Source organism: Corvus kubaryi, unplaced genomic scaffold (genome assembly GCF_017639235.1).
Source record: "Corvus kubaryi isolate FWS band 111438036 unplaced genomic scaffold, C.kubaryi_AGA036_p1.0 37300, whole genome shotgun sequence".
Lineage (NCBI taxonomy): Eukaryota > Metazoa > Chordata > Aves > Passeriformes > Corvidae > Corvus > Corvus kubaryi.
This window is the reverse complement of record NW_024581093.1, coordinates 2,193,811-2,216,967: the sequence shown is the minus strand read 5'-3', so window position 1 is coordinate 2,216,967 and position 23,157 is coordinate 2,193,811. Positions and strand designations below refer to the sequence as shown.

Below are 23,157 nucleotides of genomic sequence, written 5' to 3'. Positions count from 1 at the left end.
GATGCCAGGCTCAGTTCCCTGTGTAGATGTATTTGATGGGGGATGCCTGGCCCTCCAGGGTCAGGCTGTCAGTCTCGTTGAAGGTGTCGCTTTCACCGGAGCGATTGGCGTTTCTCGCGCGGTTCAGCCGCGACTGCAGCCGCTCGTGTTCCTTGCGCAGCTCGGAGTAGGAGTGGGAGAAGGTGTGGAATATGGACGTTGCGGGGAAGGACATGATGAGGATCCCGCTGAGGATGCTGCTGAGAGCCACCATCTGGCCCGGCACGCTCCGCGGGACCATGTCTCCGTAGCCCACGGTGGTCATGGAGATGATGGCCCACCAGTAGGAGGCGGGAATGCTGGTGAATTCCAGCACCCTGCCGGACTCGTTCTCGGCCAGGTAGACCAGGGGAGAGAACAGGGTGACAGCCACGCACAGGAAGAGCAGCAGCAGCCCGAATTCCCGCGTGCACTTGCGCACGGTGAGGCCCAGGGTCTGCAGGCCCAGGGAGTGCCGGGCAAGGCGCATGACGTACAGGATCCTCAAGGCACGTAAAACCCGTAGCACCAAGCCCACCTTCTCCAGGTACGAGTTGCTGCTTGGCCTGTCCTCCTCCTTGCTGGAGTCGTCCTCGGAGAAGATGAGGGAGGCGTAGTAGGGGGAAATGGCCACGAAGTCAATGATGTTCAGGGGTCCTTTGAAGAACTGACACTTGCTCCTCGCCTGGATGAACCGGAGGCAGAACTCCAGGGAGAACCAAGCCACGCAGATGGTCTCGATGACGAAGATGTAATAGCACCTCTGGGAACACTCACCCTGACATGAAACAGAGAGGGAAATAAATAAAAGAACAGTCTGTGAACCAGTATCCAAAAACACTGAGGGAGAAGCAATAAGGATCTGCCTGAGTAGCTGGTACCAGAGATCAACAAGTCGCAGCTCACAGGTAGTGTGGCAGCTGTCCTTTGGTGCTGTACAGAGAATATTGAGTGCAGGAAATAGCTGAATGAGCAGATCTCTCTACCTGCCTCATTTTACTGTGTTGCTTCTTCCAGCCTACTTGAATGAAACTCATCTCTGTATGAAGTCCTGGCATGCAGGCTGTTAAGTCCTGAGTAATTCCCACTTTCTGCTGCACTTGGGAGTAACAAGTCTTTTTGTGTTCTAGAATTGGCCAGCTGGTTCCCCCCTCACGAGTGTGTTTTACCCTGCCTAACCCTCAGAACAATTTAGCTCTGTAGCACCATTTGGGGATTTTTCCTTTCTGCACAGTAAACTGTCAATGCCATATTTTACCCCTAAAATGAAACACTACAAAAGCTAATGAAAGCTGGGCCCTGCCAGAGCTCTGCATGTCGGGTCAGGCTGTGGCTCCATTTGCAGTCAGTGCTGGAGTGCACTGATGTTTGCAGAGCTGCTGACTGGGCTTGATAAGATTGCCTGCAATCAGCAGTTGTGTTATGTAGTGCTCACTCTTTCTGAGCCCTGAATTATTTGTGCACTGCAGCCTGGACTCTGCACAGACCTGCCTCTGGTCACTCCAGCGATGTGGCGTCTGAATTATTCATTGCTCCCCTCAAGATTTATTTTATTTTTTGTTAACTGGGCTGAATTTCCAGTACATCTGTTATTTATTTACCTTTAGATATTTGCAGGTGACATTGCTCTCAGATCATCATGGGGTTTTCCCTATACCTTCCTTAGAAACTAGAAGAAAAGACATTTTGGTTGCTGGAAGGTTTAACCGATAAGATGTAGGGTGTCTTTTGGACTGAGAGTGAAATTTCAAGGTGTAGCAATGTAGAGACTGGTTGGGAGATTTTTAATTCTTGCCACCCTCAGTGACCTCAGTATTCCCTATGGAAATTTATATTTACTTAGAGGAAGCAATTTATGCTGTCAGCATAATGAGAACATGTTCATTGGCTTTACACTGGGAGATGGATTTCATCCCATGAGTTTGCATGTGAATGTTTTATATATTAGGAACATTTGTATATATTATGGAATGCACCTGACTTGATTTATGTAGAATATCCCTCTCTAATGTCAGTCTCTTCAAACATCCTTCATCCTTTTGAACATCCTGTTCAAAAGCAGCAAATGTTGAAATAAGAGGGGGGGGGAAAGGAAATATTAAGCACCAAAGCTGACTTCTGTTTCTCCCAGTAGTTTTGAGGATTTTTACACCTCAGTGTTTTATGTTGCTCTCAGAACTGTTGTCCAAAGAACAGGCAGAGCACAGTGACTTCAAATCTCTGTTCTCACTGGAATACTGATGCCCCTGTGTCAGTGGGAGATTTCAATATTTTTGCCACCACATTCCCATTAGTTACTTTCAGTATGGCCCAAATACTCTGATCCATGACAGGGTTTTTTTGCCTAAACGTCCAAAAAAGAAATCTCTGTGCCACAACAACTTCTATACAATTCCTCTTTCTGAACAAACCAGACACATTTGGGATATTCTTGTGTTCAGCACCTATCAACACAAACCACAACAAACTCCCTCCCTCCACCTCACCATTAACTAGAGCAGAATTCTGAGCTTTTATTTCCAGATCTTTGGGTCAAATTTTCACCGGGGTCTTTCTCCTCCTGCTGCAGTTTTACGCATGGTGGAGTGGGAGCTCTAAAAGCTCCAAGCTGGTGTGGTGCTGACTGTGAGCAAGAGGGGAAGATGAGGTTCTATTTATTTTTATTTTTATTTTTATTTTTATTTTTATTTTTATTATTTTTTTATTTTCATTTTTATTTTTATTTTTTGGGAGTGTTCTTTTCCAGAAAAACCCCCTGACATGTTTTATGCCACCATAGCTTCAATCAGTACTCTACCTGTCACTGACTTTGATGGGAGAACAGCTATGACAGGCCCAGCAGTGAGTATGTAACTCTTTATTCACCCTGCAGATTTACTTTTCAACAATGCAAGATTTTATCAGGATTTATGGAACTTCCCTCCAGCAGAAATTCTACAACCTATGATATAAATGTAATAAAATGAGTGCCTGGTATTGATCTTCTGTGTGAAATGAACATTTGGCTCAGCAATGAATGAAACAGTATTTTGTGTGTAAAAAGATGTATACTGAGCCTGATGCCTGAAATACTGAGTGGTTTCATAGACTTATAAACCACCTCAAAGAAGCAAAGGAGTTGTTTCAAGCTCCTCTACCACCAGAGATAGTCAGCAATTCAAGCTTCCTTTTCATTATTCCCCTCTGGTGTATAAGAGAGGGGCTTATTTTCCATGTTCTCTTATGTGCTTGTTGTGTTTATGGCGTTACAGTGGGATTGCTCATGTTAGGATATTTCTGTTAATTTCTCCTTAAATGGGAAAAAAATATAGGTTCATAACAAAATAGAAGAACAAATAAAAGAACAAATAGAAGAACAGTACTGAGCCCAGTTCCCTCAACAGCCCGAGGAAACAGTGGCCCAAGGCAACTCCCCTGGCTTCTGTTTTCCACTCACAGAATCCAAGAATGGTCTGGATAGAAGGGACCTTAAAGACCAGGTTGCTCCAAGCCCTGTCCAAGCTGGCCTTGGATACTTCCAGGGATGGGGCACCAAAAAGAAATTGGTTCACTAATTGTGAATTCCAGCTAAATGCTCTTGAGATATGTGCCACTCACAAGATAAAAAGAGATAAATTATCTGGCCTCTTAATTTGTCAGGAAACATTAATTTAAGTGTAATGACATCTAGGATAAAAAACAAAATCAGATCCCAGAATTGTGCAGTGCTAACCTAACTTACAACAGGTATAAATCTCATCTAGTGAACATAATATCTTTACATGCATCAATAATTTTAGTAATGCCCAGGGAGACTGAATCAGAATTTCCCCTGCAGAATGTATCTCTCATCTATCCATGCTGGTTTGCAGATGCTGCTCACTTTTTTATGTGTTCTAGACAAGAAAAAAATGTATTATTATTGAATAAATGACAGTACCAAGGAACCACTCTGGTTCCTTCAGGGTCTGCTCTGTGCTGATCATTTGTGTCCCACATTTCTGCACTCTAAGACACTTTACAATCAAAAACTTGTTCTGAATCATTACCTGATCCACCAATTACTTTCCTACTGCCAGAGATTTACCCCAAGACCTTTTGCAGTGGATATTTGCCCTTTATTCCCTCTTAATCTGAAGTACAAGTAAAGAAATCCTGTTATTCCCGTTATGTTGGGAGTGCAGTGCTGCAGCTGTGTGAGGATAAAATTGGATCAGTACCAACTTTCTGCCCTTGGTGTGATCGACTCTAAGTGGAAGTTTATTGGCAGCAATCTGAGCCTGTTTGCTGTGGTAATTTGGGATTTCCCACCTTCTATAAACGGGGTGGAATCTGAGATGTGGAACAAGCAAAACTACAGCACTTCCCGTGGTCTCCTTCCTGTGCTTGCCAGTGAACACTGCTCAGGATGGTGTCAGTGTGACACAAGTGTTTCTTGTGTCAAATGATCTATTCCCAAGTTAAATAGCAAAAGTTCCTCCAATGCTCATAGAACACTTTGCTTGATAAGCCCAGCTTGATCAGTATCTGGATTATTTCACAATCATGCCATATTTCCAGAGCTTTAGAGTGGAAATCAATGTGTACCTCAGGGCAAGGTATCTATGCTGCTCACACAGCACACTTGTGAGAAGGGCATCTCATGTTATTTATGAACCAAGCTGATAAAAGTCCTTGAACCCAGCTAGAAGTCATGACTGAAGCACTGTGTGCAAACACTGTTATTCTCGGGGCATGTTTATGGGAACCAGCTGGCTCATCATCATAAAACAAATGAGCAATGGACTGAAAGGGTCTGAGCCCTGTTCCCAGCCAGCTCCGCCCGAGATGCAGCAGTGGTTGCTCCCGAGGAAAGGCAGTCCTGGTGCTCAGTGACCCATACCTGATGGAGCCAGAACCAGGCAGGGAAGGAGCCCATAGAGCATATGCTCCATTCTACTGGAGTCCTGAAGTCCTAAAAGACACAGGACCTGCACCTCCTTATCCCTCTTCAGTGGAAGGACACTGCCAGAACGTCACCGGTCACACCAGGAGCGTGCCTGGCTCCGTGGCTGATGCGAGGTCACGGTTCACATCTGCTAAATTTATCCTGGCAGGCCCAGGTTTTGTTTGGCATGGCCAAGTTGCTGCTCAGATCCTTGCTGTGATGCACACACTGCTTTGTGGACAGAGGCCAGTGTGCACTGGAGTGGCAGCAGATGGGATCAGCCTGTACTGTGGCTCCCAGCCTGCCTTCTGCCAGCTTGTGCTGTCCAGCACTTATCCCAGCATGACTGCTCTTCCTGCAGCCTGGCCCTTTGGCCAAAACCAGTCAGCCCTCTAGGTGCAGGATTTAGAAGTGAAACTGGCAGGAATTTCCCTCTCTAAACCCAAGGTTGCCATTTCCTGGGTCAGGGGCTGTGTTCCAGCCTTTTTCACTTCTCAGAGTTAAATCTGGGCAGTGCATCCTGGTCTAGAACTCCTCCCTGAGCAATTCCCTCTGCAGGGAAAACATGAACTAATGGGATAGTGGGAAAACAAGCTTTGGTTCACGCTCTTGCCTGCCCACAGATCCAAGGCAGTGGGAATACGGGCGGGCTGCAAGTCTAGAGAGGGGTTAGGCAGGAGCAGAGGCAGAGCAAGACCTCGGTGTAGGGAACTGATGTTCCCAGCTGGCTCCAGGCTGTTCTTATCCCACCGGCAGCAGGAAATGAACAGACACAAGGGAGAAATCCCCTTTGGCTGTGAAGGGATGGCTTGGTTAGGAAATGTGGTGCCAATCCGTGTTCCCTGCATACCTGGGCTGCGGGATCCAGCTGCAGTGCTGCAGGTTCTGCTGAATCACTGCGGCCGCATTGACGCTGCTATTTGAATAATTAAACCACGCTCTGCTGAATCAAATGATGGGTAGGGAGAGCTTGAAAACCCTGTGTTATGGATCACATCAGCACCTGGATTTATGGTTTCAGGTTGATGCAATAAAGTCAGAAGGTTACAGGCTGCTGAGAAAGAGACTCTAACCTGATTTAGGGAATGATGAGCTTGTTAAAGCAGTGCTGCATATTCTGAGAACACAATGAGTTCCCACTTGTCCTACTTGATGGGAGAGAAGCCTGGCCTTAGGAAAACAATTACTACAACATTTGAGGAAACTAAACTAATACCGGTATTGTATTAATGTGGACATTAGAAAGAAGACAGAAAGAAATTATTGCTCTATGTCCAACAAATAATTATCCCCTCTGGGGCAGAAACGTACTTAAAATAAAATGTTTCAATTAACTTTTAAACTTGGATCCTTAGTCTGCAAACACTGTGAGAGTCAGTCTGAAGAATCTGAATTTGATTTAAAGCAGGACTCCAGAGTGTTGGTGTTAGGGGAAAGGTGAGAAAGAATAAATTTTTTCTTGTTTTTCTAGTAAGGAATCTAGCAGACTTAATTGTGTAACTGTGAAGAGTGGTATAATCAAAATGACAAGGAGGATATCTGGGATGTGGGAGGATAACCTTCAACTGACAATTTTGCTGCTGGTCAAAGCATTTTTCCTATTACTGTTTCTTTGTTTCTTTTCTCACTGTACTGTAAATTCTTTGGGACAGAAATTCCTTCTTATTGTAACTGTTTAGTACAGGGAGTACAGAGGGTCCCCAATATGGTTGAATCTGTTATTAGGGAAAATACTGGTGCTCAGAGGAGGTGCTGACACTGTGGGAAGGAACTTGGAGGATGAATTCGTTTCAAACAGAGTTTTGCAGAGATGGAATGGCTCCATGAAGGGGAACACCCATCTTCCCAAAGAAGGCATTTATTAAACACTCATCTGTGCTGAGCCCCCTGAGGTGAGTCAGGTGAGGAGAGTGAACAGGCTTCGGCCCCTTTGTAACGATTACAACCCTAAAAGCAGCAAGAGGGGAAAGAAATCCTGGTTCCCAGTGAGGGACACATGTGCTGGCACAGCTGTTGGTGCACTGCCCAGTGCAGAACAGCTGGAACAGCTGGAACAGCTGGGTGTCCCCCCAGGATGGCGTGCAAAGCTCAGAGCCTGAGCGCTGCTGGAACACAGCCAAAAGGGGATGAGCATAAGGCAAACTAATAATGTCTAACTGTGCTTTCTGAACACTGGTCCATGGCTTTGGAAAGCCAGGCAGGATCCTTTCCCTCCCTGGAGGGTCAGGAGTTTGTGCAGACACTTATTTTGTGTGGCAGGGGGGGTGAGCTGGGGCCCAGATGGTCAGCGGTGACCACCCCCGCAGTGGCTGTGGAGAGCAGGGCTTAAGTGATACGAACTTTATCAGTGCTGTACAGAACAGACTCAGTGCTGAGTTATGCAATTCTGGGCGTGGGTGCCTGGGAAATGGTCACTTATCATGTGGAACTCTGAAATCAGGGTCTTAACATAATGGTGCAATTTGAAGGTCAAAGCTCCTGGTGTTTCTGACCTCAAAAAAAGGCAGATCCCATAAAGATCCCAATAATTTATAAATAAATATACATCAAAGTCCCAGGCTTGAACATTCTGATTTCTGTTGTTTAGTGGCTTCTTATTTAATCTTTCTTCAATCATTATTAATTTAGCTAATTCAGTCCATGGAGCACATAAATCAGCTGTGCTGAGTACACCTAGACCAGGAGGTTTTTGGTGCTCCAGTGAAGCACATTTTCCTACACTCCTTGCTGACCAAAATGGTCAGAAGGAATCAAAATTGCCCTGGACTCTTGGATAATTTAGGAGAGGGATTGTCTACAGAAAGTGACCTGATAAAAACCCAGAATAAAGTGCTTGAGCAGATGCAATAAAGCCAAAGCTTTATTTTGTTCTAAGTAATTTCAAGTCATATGTATATAGCAGTGTATTTATAGCTAGGCATGTACACATATGCCTTTATAGTCTTACACTTTAAATGAGCACTGCATTTTCTTTCTCTTCACAGTAAGGCAAATAAATTGGGTTTTTTCCCCTGTAAAGTAAAATTATTCCAGTTTTAAAGAAAACTTGCTTCTTGGCAGTTTCCTCCAGTGTGCAAGCCAAATATTCTTTGCTATCATACAGAAAACTTCAGTGGCATCAAGCATGGAAAAAACTAATCAGGGCCTCCAGAATCATGGTGTGGAACAAAAAAAAATAATTTAGAAGTAGTTCTATGTGTTAAGTACTGGGTTCTCCTCATCTGTTCATATTTTCTGGATTCTAGAGTGCAATCAGAGACTAAAAGCTTACTCTTTTAAAGGGAATTTGGTTTTCACATAATCAAATGATCCCAGGAAAAGAAGCTTTAAAAAAAATGAGTATTGTGAATTTCAGGATAAAATCTTCACATGAAACAACAGTGGTTGCAGCTCATGTTGGTCATGTTTCATTAGGTCCTATAAAATACCTAAAGCAACATCAAGCTTCTCAAGGTCAGCTAAGAGCAAATACAAAAATTAGTAGTAACAAGGTCAGGGAACAGAAATATCTGGGGGTTTTCTTCCCCCTGACCTTAATTTGCTGCCTTCTTGAAATGCAGACCTTGCTGTAGCCTTTCTGCTGAGTCATTTCTCTAGAGGATGCCAATTTTAGGGACTCATTAAATGAAATGTCTTGTCCTAAGGAAAGTCCCAAGAGTACTTCAAAGTGTTCTCCCTCTCCAGACTCTTCTGCAGTGGTTTTATTCCACAGTTTTCTGGTGTAATGATGTTTCCTTCCTTTGGGTTGGATGTGCTGAGCAGTGACTGTTTCAGTGACCCCCCCTTAGATCCTGATTGTAACTCTTGTGTGGGACTGGGACTTTTGGGGGACTTTGGTGGGACTTCTGCCTTGTCTCTAGTGGGATGATCTGAATTCTTTCGTTTGAGGGTAATACTGGTGAATTTTGTCACTTCAGCTTTCGTGTTCTGTATGCTTGGTCTCCAGTTCAGATTTGCAGTTCTCTCAAGCTGCCTGGTCAGAACAAAAACAGATTTCCTCACCTCCAAATACGCCTTTTTTCCTATCTCTACGTGCCTCGATTACTACACATTGATGATATTAAATCTGCTTCTTAACCAAAGACAGTTTGATCTCCATAAAGAACAGATGCAAATGCCACGGTCAAGGATACATTGCCCCTGGAGAATGTGATAATTCCACTGTTTTATGCCTAAATAACAGAACCTTGTTACTGATGACTCCTCTTTCCTTAGCCTCATAAGTGATAAAACCTTTTGTGCATTTATGTCATGGTCAGACTTAAACTTGAGCTCACCAGAGCTGTTCATTTGCTGCTCTACAGTTTTGCTGAACTTTTGGTGCACCCTTCACCTGGGGCTGTTCTCTCTGGGTGGGGATTCACGGCATGTGCTTATGTGATATAAACTTACAGAACTGTTTTGCTTTCCTGAGGAGGTTCCTAAATGCCATTTGACGTATTCTGGAGTGTGTTCATGGTGCCAGGTACAAGAACTCCTTCTTTATTTCGCTTTCAGCTGCATTCCTGACTTTAAGCTCCCCCTCCGCTCCCCTCTGCTGCCCCTGGCGATGGCTCCATCCCTCCCCTCTGGTTGCCAGGGTGACTGGGTTTCCCTGATGCAGATGCTCTCTCTTGGCTCCCTGCCATCCCTCTCCCGGAGGCAGACCGGAGTTTTCACTTTCCCTCGCATAGTGAGGACTCCTGGTTGCTCTTCTGCCTGCCCAGGCAGCTTTTCTCCTTTCTGAGCAGACCTGGTTTAGCAGCTGCTAAAAGAACAAGGGATCTGCTGTGCCTGCAGGGTGGGATCAGCAGCCTCTGAGCCAAGTGAGTGAAGTGGAAGTCACCTTGCATTATTTTTCCTTTTTTTTTTCTTTTATTTTTTTTACTCTGATCCTTCCTGGGCTGGAGTCCAGCCAGTTTCCACTCTCTTAATGAGGCTGTGACGAGGAGGAACAGGACCCTAGAGTGGTACATGTGCAGCAGAGGTAAAGCCTTTTTTGTCTGTTTTTCAGAATGGATAATATGGATAAATTCAATTTCCAGTGTTGGTGACATTGGAAAATGGATCCTTGAAGTACTTTTAAGGACATTTACCACAGAGGCTTTGCAAGCTTTAACTCAGAATTGAATAAACCTCAGGACAGGGCATTTTTTAATTCAGGTGTGGAATTTCAGTTTGTTCAGAAACTTTGTGAAGGAATTTGACTGTTTTCTGTCACTGGGCAACCAGATATCGAATCATCTTTGTGTTCAGCCCAAAAAGGAAAAATTTCAGATCCTGCATGCCTGTCTTAGGTTCCTGGTAAATGTGGCCCCACCTTGCACTCCCTGTCTGAGGTCAGTGAACAGTTCTGAGTTACAAATCAACGGAGAGTTGCAATTTGCTGAATATGACTCAGCTGCAGCCAAGAAGTCCTAATTTTAGTCAATTAACTTCATGGAGTTATCTGTCCAGCTCTAGTTAAAATGCTCTTTTGAGATCCCAGTAAGAAAATCTTAGTTGTTGCAGGTTAAGAATTTAGGGATGGGAATCTAGGGATGCAGACACTGCTCTTTAGCAGTTCAGATTCTCTGCTTTTCCACAAGGCATGACTCTTTTGTCTCATATATTCCCCTCTGTTTCCTCTGGGAGAACATCACATAATTCAAAGAATAGGACTTTTAGTACTCTGTGCTTCTGGGGCATGATGACAAAGTGCATTAGGCTGGTGCTGTAAGTGTAAACAATGGAATGTTTCCAAATATTTGGACAAATGTGGTCCTTTCCTCAAGTTCATCCTTCATCCTCTCCCCTGCACTTGAACCAATCCATCTTTTGAGATTGTTTTGATGCAGTTTGCTTGTTTTTAAAGTAGTAGTATATATGCAAATCTCTTAAGAGGTAATGTCATCCATGTTTTATAGGAAATCCAGGAGCAGCAGCTTCACTGCAGCTCCCAGACACACTTATAACGCTCAGCATGCTTTTCTTTCTAACTTAGTTAATTATTTTTAAAACACACAACCTCTTACATCTAGCTGAGCTCTGCTCATGTGCTGGTTCTTTTGCATGGGACTTACTTATCAAAGCTTTTTCTGCAGTGGTTGGGAAATGAAGATAAAAAGCATCAAGCCACTTCCATTAACAAAGTTAGTAGGAAGCACTTGCTGGAGCAGAGTTTGTAATGTTTGTACATCAAGCTGGAAGAAGGATGTTCTATATTTAAAGTGCTTCCTTGGAAGAAGCATTGGAACAGTGTTAACAGCTTTTCCTGTGAACACAGTTTTTCCTTTTTTCAGCCAAAAAGTAATAGCTGAGGAAGACTGCAAGAGCACCAGGCTTATTCCTGAAAGGTTAGAGCCTTCCTGAGCAAATGGAAGTTAGTATCCAAGGGGTTAAAATGGAACAGGGAATGATCTTAGGTTTCAGCCTTCTGCGCAATCCTCAGTTTTACTCAGAGACATCAAATACCAGGACACATTTTAACCATGACAAGGCTGCTTCGACCAAGGGCTTGAGCAGTAAAATAGGTACAGATTTTTGTATTGTACACACCAGGCTGTGCTATAAATGTAAAAATGACTTTGTTCATCAATATATGACACTCTGAGGAGTGTCTTGTCTTACAGCAGGGAGTTTATTTCACACAGATTTCCTCAGCACTTTTGGAAGGGCAATTTGCAAATGAAGTGCAGGATTCATGATAGAGATTAGTCAAGGTTATTTGATGAATTTGGACGTTGCCATGTCTGAAATAACTTTGGATTCTGACTTTCCTCTGGTTCATTATTACAAAAATAAATCTTTTAAATGCTGAAATATTTACAGCAATGTTATGGAGAAGATCCTTTATGTGTGATACGGGCTTGATTTATTTGCCCTGAATTAATGTGGATGAGTTCTTTGAGAAGGGTTTAAAGGCAGTTAGCAGTTCAGATAGTGTTTGGTATTGCTCCTACAATATCTACATATATGTGGGGCAAATACAGGATTCTCTTAGCATGGAATTGTGATTTTTGGAGGCACAGCTTTTAAGTATCAGCATGTGCAAAAATACTTTATCTGCCTCTCATCCTTCAATCTTTATGCAACTTCTGAAATGTAACATATAAAAATTAATTAATATTTCTTCCTCTTTAAGCACCTGAATCTTTTATCACACGGGAAGGTACCCAGCTGTTTTAAAAGCAAAGATGTCAGAGGAAAATATTTCTGTAGCTGATGTGTCCAAAGGAGAGACTGCTTGTAACTAGAGAGTGAAGCATCTTGGAAACTCCACAATGTCAGTTTGAGAGTCTCAGTGCTAACAAGTTAATCTTACACTGGCAGCTGCTTCTCAAGAAGGAAAAGCAGTCCTATACTGGAGAGCTGAAATATCTGCTCTGTCCAAAAGCTTTCTTGTATTTTAGCTAAAAATCAGTACAATATTTATTCCCATTATTCTTAAAATGATTATCACCTTGAAAATGATAGAACTAATTTAAGCCATTGCTGCGTTTTCTGTCACAGACTGTTCCATTAATTCTGTGGTTAGACCAGTTAAAAAAGACTGACTTACCCTGTCTTCTTCAGCTCTTAAGTCTGGCATTGTGCTCACACAAAGGCTTACAGCCGTGGTGGCCACAAAGAGGATGGAGAGACAAGCAAAGACTTTGCCTGGCAGTCCTGACTGGGGATTTTCCACCATATCTCTGAGTCTGTTCATGAACTGTCCAAATCTGGTTTTCTCATCCAAGACACACGAGGCTTCCTTGCTCCTCCGGAGCTCCTCTTCCTTGCGTATCTCGGCCAGTTCCTGCAGTTTCTGGAACAGTTTCCGAAAGCAGCAGTTCTCCAGGTTGGATTCCTCAATGCCCCAGTACCTCAGCTCCTCCTGGAAAGACAAGGCACACATGTCTCTCAAGAGCATCAGCTTCCCCGCTGCTAGGAAGCTGACAATCATCCCAAAAGCGTTGGGGTTCCTGTCAAAGAAGAACTCGTGGGTGTCTTCATCGTAATCGTCACACAGCTGGATGATTTCCTCGTAGCTGCTGCAAAGCTTTAGTTTGCTCAGTCTGGTCAGGGGAAACTCATCTAAAGTACTCCAAGGCAGCAGGTACTTGATGCCTCCGACGTTGATCATGATCTCTGTCTTTAGATCAACTGCAGACACTTGTTCAGGGTGGTAAATCCTCCTGGCTCTCTGGTAATGGACGCCCTTGACAGAAGGGGTTTCCACGCAGATGGGAAGGAGGTGGCTCAAGGAATTACACGAGTTGTAGCTAATGTTACTATAGTCTTGGTCACTGCCTCTGGAGAGAATAGGCATCTCTAAGAGTTCTCACCGGGACATCCAGAATGGCATCAGAGCAGGGGGAGCTGTCAGCCAGAAGATACAGGGAGGAGGAGAAAACATAGCAGAGGTTACTGCAAGAGAAAAGGTGTTTCCAGCCACTTTCCTCAACCACAAAATTAATGAGTGCCTGTTTTGTAAGTACAAGTCACCTCTGTGCTTCTTCCCGAAACCTGCAGTCTGTGAATGAGCTTTGCTTTGCAGCCTCATTGGTTGTCTGGCAACACAGGCACAGAGCAGAGCTACAGCCTCATTCATAATTATCACCGAGCCTCGGATGCCTGCAAATCCAACAGGGAACACCTCGGGCTCTTCCCCGGGAGGTCTAGGGCATCGTTAGATCGGTGTTTTCCGGTCGTTGTCGCTTCGCTTTCTTATTTCTATAAACCCTTAACCACGCGCTGACTCAACTAAGCTGCTTAATAGTTATTAGAGATGGAGTGGTCAATTACCTGCCATCAGCTGGATGCAAAGTTCCTAATTGCTTTAACTGGACTGCTCAGATCGTGGTTCCTCTGCCTCTCGCTGCACGCCCGTTCTGCCTCTCGGGGGGATTGCAAGGATTATCTGGGAGAGGTTTACAAAATGCCTTAAGTGGGAAAGTGCTGTCTAAATGATGATTATTGTTATCAACCCGACCTCGCGCCATCGCAAATTGCGGAGAAGTTGGAGGGAAACCTTTGCCCACCGCGGAGAAAACTTTTTTAAGCAGGCAGAAAGTGTCTTATCAGCTGGGAGCGGGGCAGCAGTTGAAGCACTCCCCGCCTCCTTTCAAGGACAAACCCCTGGTTTTGTCCGTAGTCTCTGGAGATTAAAAAGCACTTTTTTTACCCCAAGTCAGCCAAGTGCGAGCACTGCAAGGAAAGTTGCCCGAAGTCACTTACCAGCCGAGCAGGGGCAGCTGCCGGGAGCGACGCTGCCCCGCAGGTGATGCTCACATGCCGCCCGCGGAGCAGGGTCCGGCAGGAGCTCCTGGGGGGCTTCTCCAGGGTTGGTTACATGGGAAAGCGCTGGAGCACTCTGGAGCGGGCTGTCTCTTTCCTCTTCCTCTTTCTCTCCTTCTTTCCTGGAAGGGGAAAGCAGCCGCGCGTGTTCATGTAACATATGTTGTGCTGAGGATCCTCGGCGAAGGTGTCCCGAGGGGCAGCTCCTCTCCTGGGCTCCTGGGGCTTCCTGCTGAAAGATGCTGAGGGAGAGCTGGTGGATCTTGCCCTCTCCCTGTCTCTCCTCTCTTTCCCCCGGGACTGTCAGTGTGGTCCTGGAAGAGGAGGGGAGAGGGAAGGGGGAAGGGCTTAGAAATAATCTCTCCAGCATCCGTCCGTGTATCCAGCAGGCAGCAGGCAGCAACTGGGGAAGAACATGGAGTACAAGTCCCCGGCTAATGAGGTTTAATAATCAGTAAATTCTGGCAAATCTACTTAATAAAACAATTTCAGTGTCTATTAACTCCTTCCGTCATAGTCATGCTACAGTCGCTTGGTCTAGAGAAACTACTTAAATACCTCAGCAGCAGTTTCCATGCCCTGCACCCCTCTTGAAACTGGGATTTGCTCTTTAATATCCCTAGATGGAAAGGGGAGTTTGTAGGGTGCTGTGCCTCAGCATTCCTTTGGCTATTAGGGAGGTGCTTTCCTCCCGTAAACGAAAGGACCTCTGGCTTGTAAAGCACAGGTGCTGAGCACTCTCTTCTCCAGATCTGCAGTGCTTTTCCAACAGCCAAGAACTTTTTCCTTTCTTCTTACCAGATGATGGGAAATCAAACCTTATTGTTTTCTTGCTTTGCTCATGCACGGCTGCAAGGGACTGAGTTGCTGTAATGCTTTTGGGTTCTGCGATGGGGATGACACAGATTTCACACAAATTCTGCTTGCTTGTCCTCGGTCAGAGGGTCCAGGAAAGCTGGGTCAGGTTCTATTGACAAATATTCTCTGTGGGGCTCCCCAGTCAGTACCTTAGCTGGCACCCAGTGTGGCTGAAGGCTCTGAGGTGAATCCTGCTCCCAGAGACCTGTGTGAATCTGTGGGATTTACGTGGGAGTGTGAAGGTCACCAGGAGAAGTGGGATGGGGACAAAGTGCTCCTCACCCCTGTGATGTGTGCAGGGCTGGTGAACCCCTGAGCTGCTGCTCCTCAGCTCTTTACCAGGGCTGAGCAAGGCTATGGCACAGCCTGGGATGGGAAGCCTTTGCTAATTGGACTTTTGGCGCACATCTCTCTTGGCCCACGTGGTGCCCAGAAGATTAACTTCTTATCAGGCTTCACCACTGGGGTTTTCACTCAAGCCCTAATTATGCCATCCACAGAGAAAGACCAGAGAGATGCCTGAAGGCTACAGAGTTCTGGGAGCACAGCTCGGAATCACTTAAATCCCACCACCGTTGTGCAGGATGCAGCTTGCTCTGCCCATCAGTCTTTCCTATGGATTATTTCTGTGAGGAAAAAGCAAACCTGTTCTAATTAACTTTGGATGGATTGTTGCACAAAAGGATGAAACCAATTAGCATTTCCTCCTTACCTTGTGAAGCCCTTGCGTGGTGTTGTTAAAGGTTATTTTTCTGAAACCAGCTGGCAAGAAAGTGAATAAATCCAAAGCTATGAATAAATGCTGTGTGCAATTGAGTGATTTAAGTGCTACACGTATTTATCAATAAATACATGTATTTTAAGACTTCCATTCCAATAGTGGGTACTCTAATGGTTGCTTTATTGGGATCTGCAGCTGTGTCAGTAGCTAGACCAGGACCTCATTGCTGTCTAGAATCACTCAAATATCTGTCAGACAGAGACAGAGAATGGATAGAAATGGTTCTATTGGAATTTTATTAATGGGAGATGAAGGCACACAAAAGAGAAATACCTAATTTGTTGTCTGAGGAAGTCAGGCCCTGAGCCCAGCCCTGAAGGACTCAAACCTGCTCCTCACCCCGAAGCTGTCCTTCTGGCCTGGCCAGGCTCTGCTTCTGCTCTCCTGGACCCTGCTGCCACATCTGTGGGAGATCCTGCTCAGCACTGATATCTATCCCCCGGTGGGAAAGGCAAATTCCTGGCTCAGTTCTAACATCTGCTGATGTGGTTTTTTCACTTTTTTTTTGCAATTTTCATAACTACTGCTGTAGATTTCCTGTTAAATTCTCTTTGCCCTTTTCAATATGAAGTTCATAATCCTTAATTTCTTTCTCTGTTCCCTGTTTGCCTTACAATTTGGAATTGCTCTCTCCTTGCTCTTTAGCCATCTGGTTGTATCAACTCCTTGCACACCCTTTGTGCCTTAAATGCAGTTTCCATATGCTTCACTGGTTTGCTGGCATGATGACATTCCTTTCTCTCCTTGTTTTTCCCCTCCTTTGCTAGTTTTGCCATTCTCCTGTGATTTGGTTTGGTCCTTCCTCTCTCACCCTGTTGTACAACAAGGACAAGGTGCTGCTGCTGAGGAAGAAGCAGAAGGAGGTGCTTGTGCAGCTGGCTGGAAGCCTCGTGGCTGTGATGGTGCAGCTCAAGTCCTGTCCCTGTGACATGCACAGGAGAAGCTGGCAGAGTTATCCTTTGAAGTGAGCATGTTTTCCCTACAGAGCTCAGTAATGAAAGCATTCCCAGGACTTTTATTCAGGGATTGATAAGCGTTGATGCTGTAGGGGATGGGAAAGCTGGTGGTGTTCACCGTCACTTGCTGACCTGTGATTTCAACTCTCCTATTTTGTTCTCTGCAGTTATGCCAGAATCCTGTGTAAAGAGCAGATACATACACAATACAGAGATACTTTTCTTGTTTTTCCACAGAGCACATAATAAAACTGTAGAATGCATGGACACATGCTTTTGCAGTGGCCAAAAATGTAAAGTATTTAGAAAAGAACAGAGAAATTTATGCAGCAAAGGTTCCCCAGGAAGATGTGGCACAGAAAGTCGGTAACCTACCTATTTCTGGGCAGCAGGGAGATGTTTTACCACAATGTGGATGCTTTTCCTGTTCTTTTTTCCCCAAGATTCTTGATAGATGATGTACATGGGGGCTGCTGGTGTGACCTTGTGGGGATGTATCTGTGCTGAGGCACCTGAGGGTGGCCTGGGCTCTCTTAGGTTGGTGTTGCATCTTTGGGTTGATCATGCAATACTTACCTGACAATATTTCTATATCAGAAGAGCCAAAAAGATCTGAATTTTCTGGTTCTATCCATATGTGCATGTAGAGATATTCCAGACTGATGGTGTCTGTATATAATGGGCGATCTCACTCGGAAATGCTTCCAGCCTCCCAATCATTCTGCAGGGAGCAGTTTGTAATTTAATAAAGGCACTGCTGTCAATCCTCCTCCCTCCCCAAACAGGCTTTTTGTAATGCTTAAATATAATACCAAGATAATTGCTTTGCCTGGCATCTCTAACACAAGATGCATTTCAGGCTTTTAAAGTCAGGGGGAAAACAAAAGTGTAAATCAAAATAAATATTTAAGGAAATATGAATGCACTGGAAAAGGGGAGGAAAAAAGTAAGGAAAATAAATTAATTTTAAAAGCCTGCACTGTCCTCATTCATTGGCTTAGAAATCAGCCCAGTGCTGAATCTTCAGTGGGTGCAATTTCACCACAAAATTATTTGATGCTGTTTCTTTTATTGATTGAGTACACAGCCTGTTGTCTGCGAGCTCTAATTCTGCTTCAGGCCTCAGCCAATGTATAGGCCTGGCCTTTCCCAGGTTCTTTATATTTGTGCCATGTGAAAGCTGACGATAAATAAAACAATTTTTTGGTTATTTGGGGAAAAAGAAAAGAAATTACATGTGATTGAAAAGAGCATTTAAACACCCAAAAATTCATTTAAATGCTTCCATTGTGTTCACTGGTGGTTGGCACTTGTGGAATTAATTGGATTTAGATAGCCTTGTTACGTGGAAATTCAGCCTCTTTTCAGATCCCTGTATTACTCACTGGCCATAAAGAATAGCTTGGCCTCCTTTTCTCCATTTAATTACGACATTGCACATTGCAAGGTAAACTTTAAGGACTGATGCCAACATTTTATTCAGTCCAGCAATGTTGGCTTCATGTTCCTGTTTATTCCCTCATAATTTGTCTTTATGAAGCAATAGAAATCCCCTCTCTTGCCAAATTCCTCGTTTATATGAACAATTAAATTGACAGTAAAGCACTCAATCCGCCTCTTCATTATTCAAGTCTTACCAAGTTGCAGCATTATTGATTCCAGTAGAATAAGGCTGCAATGGCCCAGGAATATGTGGTAAATCAGGCCATGGGTACCCAGGATTTGTTAAACACTTTTATAATATACTGCTGGTTCACCCCTGCCCTTGGAAACCCCAGTCATGATCCACGGTCCTGTTGTGCCACAAATTGTCTTGGAAGACTGAGTCACATCTCACTGGCAGTGTTTTATTCCTTATTTCCTTCCTTGCCTTCGTAAAAGTTTCTATTTTTCTTTTTCTAGTCTGATGAAAGCTGAAAGGGGCCACTTCTGAATTACCAAGGAAGCAAATGAATCATTTGGGGCATTTCTTTGCTGTGTAAATGTAAAATAATGTTCATGACATGTAACACACCCATTTCTGTGTCTTTTCACTCCTCTCCATGCACAAACACTGAACCTGAACCAACTTTGCTGAAGTTTCCTGAAGTTTTCTGTGCTCTTTTCCTCTGGGCATTTAGGAAGAAAATTATGCTTGTTAATGAACAGTAGCTGAGGAAAGGCATCTCAAATGGATAATCATTCCTACATGGACCCCAATGAATTTTGCATAAGGGATGAATCACTTAGGTTTAAAAGGGTTTGAAGAATTAAAATGTTGTGTGGCATGGGCAGAGGGAAAGCTGAGTGCCATGGCTTGGGGCTGGGTGCTGTTTCCTCTCCACACAGTGAGAGATGGAGCAGGAGGAAATGCCCAGGTGCTGTGGGAGTCAGGGTTTCGAGGGAGGCAGGCTCAGGTCTGTCATGACTGGAGAACAAACCTCTCCTGATTTCAGCTCCTGTGATCATCTCACCCTGAGCACCACACACAAGCTGGGTGTTTGAGGAAGGTTTTCTGCCACCTCTGAGCATCAGGAGGTCTAAAGCAAAAGGTACATCTGTCTAAGCACGTGCATGTCAGGAAACAAATTTGGTCAGCATTTTGGCCTCACTGAGAGCATAGCAACGGAGGGGTTTGCAAGAGTGGCCTGGTGATAATCAGCAGGAGGCTGCTGCTGATAAATGAAGTTTCCTTCCAGAGTACAAACTTCCATGTTCTCTCTGACTCTGCAGGCACATTTGGACTCTGCATTTTGATGTTTCTGTCAGAGCTGAAAACATCTTGATGATGTAAACACTTTGGTGAGATAAAGATTGGGAATTATATAAATGCTTTTCTTACCAAGTGCTTTTTATTTCAGTTCCAGAGCATTTCTGAATCACACCATTTTCATGACTGATATTAAGGAAGCCATTCCCTTAAATGGTGCACCTCAGAATCATTGAAATACCACAAATATCCAGTATACAGTACAGGATACAGCCACAGAGATAATAACTTCTCTTTCTGGTGACCCTTTAAAGCCTGGTACTTGACTGCTTTGAGTGCCAAGATTGGGCATTTTAACCATTTTCATGCATTTCTGCAGCCAGGAACAGCAGACATGATTAAGATAGAGAAAGGTTTGGTTCGAAGAGAAGCTGTCTGAAGGATGTCTGTACAGGGGCCAGGTGAGAGAGAGGTTGTCTCTGTGCTGCCACAAGTCAGAGAAAATTACACCCATTTCAGAATTTGAAGAGGGAAATGGACAGAAGAAGGTGTTAATTTTCTGGGAAGAAAATCTGAAAAAGCTTTTAACCAGATGCTTCAAGTACTGTGTTACAGATATGTCTGGCTACAAGTACTGTTGTTTTTTGAGCTCTCCCTGTACACACAGGCGCACACCTGACTTACAGCACACACTGAAATATCTGCCACTGGCTGGTGCAGGGTTAAAAGGGAAAAGATTGTGGTCACAATCCAGTTACCATTGCAAAATTCTCTCTTTGTCATCCCAGCAATATCACTTCATATCTCTGTGCCTCGCTCTCCCAGTCATAAATCAAATAAATATAATTACTGTGGTCTTGTAAGAACTGTGTTTGCAATACTGAAATATGACAACAAGCTCCCACTCGGGGAGAAGGACAGGAGGTATTAAAAAGTTGATCTTAACTAACTCTGCTGGAGAAGACAGCTTTTTAACAGGTGGGTAAGTTACTAGAAAGACTGATTATTTAAAGTTGTGTAGCTCAAGAATAAAACACAGAAGTGCTTTCAGTTTTCAAACAGAAAGAGAAATAGTGTTAAAATTCCATTAGCTGCTGTGAAAAACTGCCAGATTAAAACATGAATTGCTAAGCAGGTGAGGTGGATTTGAATACTGAATGCTGATGATTTTTTTCCCCTCTCCTGTTTTAATTTATTTTTCAAATCATTTAAAACTAGTGAAGTAAGGTCTGAGAATTTATTATTTTTAGTTTTTACTGGTAAGATTGATTTCTGCCTCTTGTTTTTCTTAATACTGTACTGCTCAAATTACCATACAAATCCAGTTCTCCATTTATGATGCATTAAATGTAAAAAAAAAAAAATATAAAAAATCATTCCAATTATGTTTCTTCCCAAGCCTTGAGACCTTGTGTTAAAAGCAATATGCATAAAACTCATTGTTGTGTATTTAGTACCACACAGTTGTTAAAAAGTACCCTTGAGCTCTTCTTAATAACTTGGCTGGTTCCTCCTTGAGATCTGTATCTGTTTTAATCTATGAAATGTTAGCCTCGTTGAGGCTAAAATATAAAGATATTATTTGATCATGTCAGTGGGGAACTATTAGAAGGAGACCCCGTGCCTGCACTGCAGTCCCTGCAAAGCTGTGAGAGGTCCCCATCCACTGCCCTCTGAGGGGTGTTGCACTTTTCCCTTGGACAGGGAAGGAGAGAGCTTTTCCTCCTTGTGTGAGTCCCCGCATCTGCTTTGGGGATGAATTTCTTAGGCTGACACTGAACATCTTTTAAAATCCCATCACCAGGAGAGAAAGCAGGCCTTTCCCTCATCCCCCTGGTCTGAGCTTCAGCCCATCTGACAACCCTGGTGCTTTGCAGCTTCATGTTTCAAAGATGAATTCAGAGCCCTTGGTTTGCTCTTTCCTCCCTACAAACTCTTTCCCTGCTTGTTTGGAAGTTCCCATTCCCCAGCCTGGGACAGACCCCTCCCAGCACAAAGGGCTGCCAGGCTTCAGCAGCAAAAAGCCTCAGTACTGCAAACCCCAAAGGGTGCTTCAAGTTCCTGTCCTGCTGTCAATAATTCCACTTTTCCTGATCTCTGGCTGCTTCATCACCCCTTCACGTAGAGGAACTTTTGGACTGATTGAAGGCACAAGGATTAGGAAGTTTAGGAAGGTCTAAGTGCTCCTTGTGAGCTTCCCTGCCCGAAGCTGCCATTCCCTCCTGTAAAGTGATCACTCTGCTCTCTCCATCTGTATTCCCTACCTCCTCTTATCCTACCAAGTCATGAGGGCTTATCAGCTGCAACTGCTAAAAGGCCAGGGAGGGAAATAATCAACAAATGTTTCATTCACAATAGTCTAAGAATTGTGATCGTATTGAGTCAGCAAAGGTGGGACTCAGAGTGGCTGGGCAAGGAACCGAGTCTGTGAGTCATGTTTATAACCCAGCTTTTGTTGTAAACACTACAAAGATGCATTAATTAACGATAAAATCAAGGGAAATGTCTGGCAGGATAGCTAGAGAGACAGAGCTGGAGAGATTAGAGAAAATGGAAGGCACTTGTAAACTCAGGCTGAACCTGAGGAAATTACTGTGTGTCCACTATGGGTGATTAATCTAAAGCAAACCAGGCACAAAGTAGGAAGAGGGATGAATGCAATGAAAAGCAAGAGTCTGGAAAGCAGAAGTGCTGGCTGGTTTTATAACATGATGGGGCAGCGTACAGCAAAACATAAAATGACTCCATTTGTTCAGTCTCTCCACCAAACCTATCGAAAGGTGCTTGCAGAGATTTTTAAAAAGAAGATGCTGTGGATCATGGATTAAATGGGAGTTCTGCTAAATTCTCACCTCCTGTGCCTTTGGATTTCATTGTTTGAAAGAGATTTGCACCATTTGAAGCCAGTGGGGTTGACAAAGTCATTTGAAGACATGAAAGTTTTGTCTTACGAAGAAAAGGCAAAAGAACTTAGAAGATTATCAGTGACATGAGCACCATCCATCCACAGCTGCCGAGCAGCTGCCAGCATGAAGTGAAAGGAAATTCTTCTTTGGATGATTCAGGGAAGACCCAAAATTTCAGGCTGAATGCCTAGACCAGACAACAGAAAATATCTTAATTAAAATGCCACCTAGGCTCCTGAAGGAAAAGGATTTTTTCCAGTGGAGTTGCTCTTCTCCCTGAAAGTTTTGTCCTCATCCAGTGCTGGTCTGGATGAGTGCAAGCAGGAGAGGATGGGGTTTGAGAGGATGGTTTTTACCCTTGGCTCGAGCGAGGACAAGTTTGTGCTGCAAACTGTAAAAGCAACACCCCCTACTCTCTATTAAGCAGCACAAACAGCACTCAAAGCATTTTCACATTCACTTCTCTCATTTGGGCTTTAAAACCTCTTACCTGGAGCTTAAATGACAGCTCCTCCTGTTTCTGCAGCGCTTTCTTCCTACTCCCTTTCAATAATTCATATTCATCTACAACTCATTCCCCAGCTCCCTTTCATTGCTCCTTTGATAAACAACAAGACATGAAAGGTACAGGAGATGCTGAGATATGACCGTGGCTCCAAACGCTCTTGACGGTGGAGGGAAATAACTTCGTTACCACTTGGTCTCTTGTTGTTTGTCTGGGAAATATCCAGGCAGTGCCTTACACACAAATGTGTGGCAGCAAGCGAGGGAGAAAAAGGCTCGTTGTGCCTGCAATATTTCGTCAT

The 23,157-nt window shown here is 44.1% G+C and overlaps 1 protein-coding gene across 3 annotated transcripts in view; it reads right to left on the bottom strand.

Moving 5' to 3' along the window:
• The window catches only part of KCNG4 (potassium voltage-gated channel modifier subfamily G member 4), a 15,748-nt gene extending 1,193 nt beyond the window's left edge, over nt 1-14,555 (bottom strand). The window contains exons 1-4 of one of the 3 annotated variants that reach the window (XM_042027115.1): nt 14,102-14,555; nt 13,670-13,784; nt 12,444-13,243; nt 29-796 (exon numbers count right to left, since the gene is read on the bottom strand). In XM_042027115.1, the coding sequence (XP_041883049.1) occupies nt 29-796; nt 12,444-13,193 (1,518 nt within the window). In that variant the 5' untranslated portion in view covers nt 13,194-13,243; nt 13,670-13,784; nt 14,102-14,555. Of the gene's footprint in view, nt 797-12,443; nt 13,244-13,669; nt 13,785-14,101 lie in introns of all 3 variants that reach the window. The other 2 variants (XM_042027114.1, XM_042027116.1) reach the window with 2 other exon arrangements.
• Between the last annotated feature and the right edge of the window lie 8,602 nt (nt 14,556-23,157).